This window comes from Pinus tabuliformis, chromosome 4_2, assembly GCF_031772625.1.
Source record: "Pinus tabuliformis cultivar Carrire ecotype Pingquan chromosome 4_2, CPIR1, whole genome shotgun sequence".
In the NCBI taxonomy this organism is placed as follows: domain Eukaryota; kingdom Viridiplantae; phylum Streptophyta; class Pinopsida; order Pinales; family Pinaceae; genus Pinus; species Pinus tabuliformis.
In genome coordinates, this window is record NC_142304.1 from 367,226,992 (window position 1) to 367,231,829 (window position 4,838).

At 30.2% G+C, this 4,838-nt stretch overlaps 1 protein-coding gene across 1 annotated transcript; it reads left to right on the forward strand.

Moving 5' to 3' along the window:
- The first annotated feature begins 1,704 nt into the window (after positions 1 to 1,704).
- On the forward strand, positions 1,705 to 2,145 carry LOC149169465 (B3 domain-containing protein At2g36080-like). Its single transcript, XM_089425205.1, has one exon. It carries the CDS (start codon positions 1,705 to 1,707, stop codon positions 2,143 to 2,145), a length of 441 nt encoding a protein of 146 aa, XP_089281331.1.
- Positions 2,146 to 4,838: the final 2,693 nt, after the last annotated feature.

Sequence of the window (4,838 nt, forward strand, 5' to 3'; positions counted from 1 at the left end):
TAATAATAATAATAATAATAAAATAATTAAAAATAAAAATTAATAATAATAGTAATAATCGTTAGAAGTGAATAAGAAATATAATAAAAATAATAAAAATAAAAATGAAATAAGATAATAATAAAAGATAAAATTGAAAAACTAAATAGGAATAAAACATAACTGAATGAATAAAAATAAAAAATAATAGTTGAAATAAATAAATAAATAAATAAAAATAACTTAAAATTAATATAACTAAATAAATTAATAAAAATTAATAATAATAATAATAATAATAGTAATAATAATAAATAAAATAACTGAATAAGTATAAAAGGGAAAAAATTTAGATGTATAGAGTAATGTATACAGCTAAATAATATAAAAATTGTGTATTAAATAGTAATAAAGAAAAACAGTGAAAGCAGAAAGGAAATAAGATACCCCGAGGCCCTTAAATAAAAAAATAAAATAACATAAATACATAAGCGAAAAAAAACAGTACAAAAACCAAAAAGGACGGAGGACACGACTGGGAGGCAAGGGCAGGGATCCAACACCTACTGACTTTCCAACCATCATCTCTATTGAGGTTGCTAGGTCTCTTTTCAATCTACAGCACTTCGCTGAATTTTCGATATATATTCCTTTATATATATATATATATACTCAAAGTCCCATTTAAATAACAAATTAATAACTTTCTAACTAACCTTTAACATTTTTTAAATTATTTTATATTGTTATATATTCATATAATTTAACTAATTTCCATTAAATCTTGACTCTGGTCTTAAAGTCAAAATTAGCTGTTAGTATAGCCTTTGGAGTCTCTGCTCACACTATTTAACATGGTAAGCTGGATCTGTTTCTTCAACTTGTTGAGAATGGATTTATCTGGTGATTTACACCAAAGAATTTCTCTTAAACCTGTTGGGTTTAATTATATTTTTTGGTTAAATTTTTCCAAATCTAAATTCAAGTTATAAATCGGCCACCATTTGAGTGTCACATAAGTTTTCCACGAAGTAAATCCATTTCTACATTTAAAAAAATTAATTTAAATAACAAAATATTAAAATTTCACCAAAATAATATTTTAAGGAATTTCAAATAAAAATTCAAAATATAATTCCGTGTGGGGTAGCTCAAGTGGCCATGCGTGGAATGAAGTCTCACCCAACTGGAGATATTGGGTCTGAATCTTGTGATACCCTACACCCAATCGGAGATCTTGGGTCCGAATCTTGTGCTACCCTATCCCATAGCGAGGTGAATAATGGACATGTAAACTCGAAAATTGAAAAATCTTACCAAACATCAAAAAATCTTACCAAACTTAAAAAAAAAATCAAAATATAAAATAATTAGACAATTCTGTTAAAAATCAAGTACTTTCTCCCTAACCTATAAAACAAAGAATTATTTGAATTTTTAATTCATTCGTTATTTTCTGTTAATTTGCAAATATTTTGAAAGATTTCACATAAAAAATTTAAATATAAAATAATTAGAAAATTCAGTTAAAACAGCAAAGTACTTTGTCCGTGCAAATATGAACTTTATGGATAAATAAATCGAATATCTAGCCTATAAAACAACGACGTGTTTGAACTTTTAATTCATTCATTGTTTGCGCTGAGTTTGCGAATATTTCGAAGTCTGTATCATTGGGTGACCTGGGATTGCGATATTTCTTGTTTCAAGCAAGAACTTAGCGGTATGGAGAACAATAATATGGTTGACGCGGCAAATACATTGGTGGGTATAAGCCAGAGTAGCGATTTTATGTTATTATTTGAGAAACAATTAACAGAGTCGGATGTCAATCAACAACAGTGTAGGCTTGTGCTTCCCAAGTTATGCGTGGAGAGATATATGATACAACACTTCAGAAACGAGCAGAAAGTAATGCTGAGGCGTGAATCAAGGTTGGAGCTGCGCATACATAACATTGAGGATGGAGTGGATCACACTTTCATCTTCACGTGGAGAAGGAAGGGTGAACTTTATGCACTCACCAGTGGCTGGATCGATTTTTTGAGGCGGAGACAACTTCGATACAATGACGTTGTCAGATTTTGGTGGGACCAGAGCCATGGCCGATTCTGTATCACTACCAGGCACCACGCAGATATTGTGAATCGGTCTTTAAATTCGTGAATTCTCTTTACTGATTTTTGTCTGTGGATAACAATGCTGTGGTGTTGAAAATACATTTTTTAGATGGGTTGTTATTTTTTCGGATGGTTTGTTATATTTTTGGGTTCCAGTATTCACTTTCTGTTGAAAATACATTTTTTTAGATGGGTTGTTATTTTTTGGATGGTTTGTTATATTTTTGGGTTCCAGTATTCACTTTCTCTCTGTTCCACATCTGGTGCTAGTTGACTGGTTCGATTGGATTTGAGTGTCTACTTTTGGAATGTCTACTTTTGGAAGGGTTTCTTGCTTCATTTTGGCTTTTTATCGTTCACTTTCGCTCTGAACTACTCTGCTATTTTGATATTTTATTACTATTAATATCAACTGCTCTGAACCTCTGATTTGAAGCCACTTTAGTTGTGTTACTTTATCTTTATTTATAATGATTTAGTAAGTTGTGTATTAATTTATCTTTATCTAGAAGTCTATGGATTCTTATTAACTTCGCCGTTTTAGTCGCTTATATTATAGTTTTTTCATATAATTTAATGAAACACGTCAAACTATTGTTTTTATTAGTTTGTTATATTTTATTGTCTTATTGGTGTGTTATCTCTCACCATGATTTAGTAAACTGTGTATTAATTTATCTTTATTTAGAAGCATATGGATTCTTATTAACTTAGTTTGCCATTTTAGTCCTTTATATTATAGTTTTTTGAATTTTCTTTTAATTTAATGAGACACGTCAAACTATTGTTTTTATTGTTTTTATTAGTGTCTTGTATTTTATTGTTTTATTGTTGTATTATCTCTCATCACATTATTTTGTTTCTTATTCTATATTTAAAGCTATATCCATTTAAATTTTATTTTACAGATTAATTTGCTTCTTATTCTATATTTAGAGTTTGATTGAATTTACACTTAATAACATGTTTTTAGTGTCTTCCTCTAAATTTTATTTTACAAATTAATTTGCTTCTTATTTTATATTTACAGTCAGATTGAATTTATATTAAATAACATGTGCTTAGTGTCTTCCTCTTCATAAACAGGGTCACATCTGTGAGATTTGAATTTTGGGTCATGCTCCTCTAGATATAGAAGACACTCTTCTTGTATACATGAATAATTTTTATGTCTATATAAAGGAACTACCATCCACCATAATACATGGGTACCCAACCATTGCAATTATTGCTCTAGTAGGATGTCCATTAGGTGCATGGGTCATTCAATTTCTCAATGAACACCTCTTAAACATGCAAATAACTCCATGAATGATTGCAAGATATAACAAGTGTAACAAATGTATCCACTCTTTGTTAATACCTATCCCTTTCATAAAAATAACTTGTATAAAGTGTTCTAGTTCCACAACATTAACATGAGTCCACAAACCAACATATTATCCACTCATAAAGCGTTCAACAGACATAACCCACTTGTCCATGTGTTAACAACTCCTTATATGGGTCCAACAATTCTCTCCATTAGGGAATTGTTAAACCCATTTGATATCATCGTGCTTAAGAAGGATAGGATGGTTAGTTTAGGTTATGCACCCAAGCACAAGAATGCAGATCAAAATTTCCTAGTTAAGTTGAGCTTACTTATTCATCACAGGCACTGAACTTTATAGCTCAAGCACAACATAAAGGGAGGCACTTGGTTATTGTCTTGGACACACTAGGAAATCCTCTATTTAACTTAGACACACCAATAAATCTATCAATTTGGATGTGCACCAAGAAAGATATTCATCTCAACTCGGATATGCTATGCGATCAAATGCTTGGCTCAGATACACAAAAGAAGCCATCAAATCAGCTCCATGTTTTAATTATATAGGAGAAATTCTTGATGGAGAGAATTTCCAGTATCCAACTAGTATTCAACAAACTCTAAAATAATAATATATTCATATTCGTGTAGATAATTTGAAAAACCCATCTAACACTCTAATAACAAACCACTAAAAGTAGTAAATCATCTAGATGGCACCAAAATCATACTTTCTAACACTTCCTCTTAAGGATAATGTTAAGGACATAAGAACCAACACTAGACACACATCATTTAAATTTTTACTTACATAAGGCTCTCATGGGTATGTTGATTGCATTATATTTAGTAGAGAAATACCCTTATGCAATTCCCCTTCTTATTAATCAAGTCACTAATGAAATTGTGTGTAGTCTCAATGTGTTTTGACATGTCATGAAATACAATATTATTTGATGGCTTGGCACATGATTCATTACCACAATAAATACTACGAGTCCTCTCCATTATTCCAATCTCAAGAAGAAATTTACTAAGCCATATTTCTTTACAAGTCCTACCCCACTAGCTCTAATGTTAATAACTAGTTTGAGCATGATAGTACTTCCAATAATCATATCTTTCAAACAATAATAATGGATGTGTTTCATAATCTCATACAAAAGGAGATACAATAAATTTGTTTGTAATAGCTCTCTCATTCTTACAAAAAATTTAGGATCTCGCATTTTTCACTTATTGATAGTCATGCAATTGCTTCCTTACTCTCAAAAGACAAAATTAGAGTTTATATTCCATGGAATCCTAATCCCACATAGATTTCAAACAATTCTTCTATATGACTAGATGAAAATATTTTATCTTTCCTCCAATCCAATATGGTATTTTTTATTGGGGGGCTGGTAGGTAGGGAAGGGGCATGG

Bases quoted from the DNA above. Each gene is read 5' to 3' on its own strand.
- LOC149169465 (XM_089425205.1), top strand. From the start codon at position 1,705: ATGGAGAACAATAATATGGTTGACGCGGCAAATACATTGGTGGGTATA.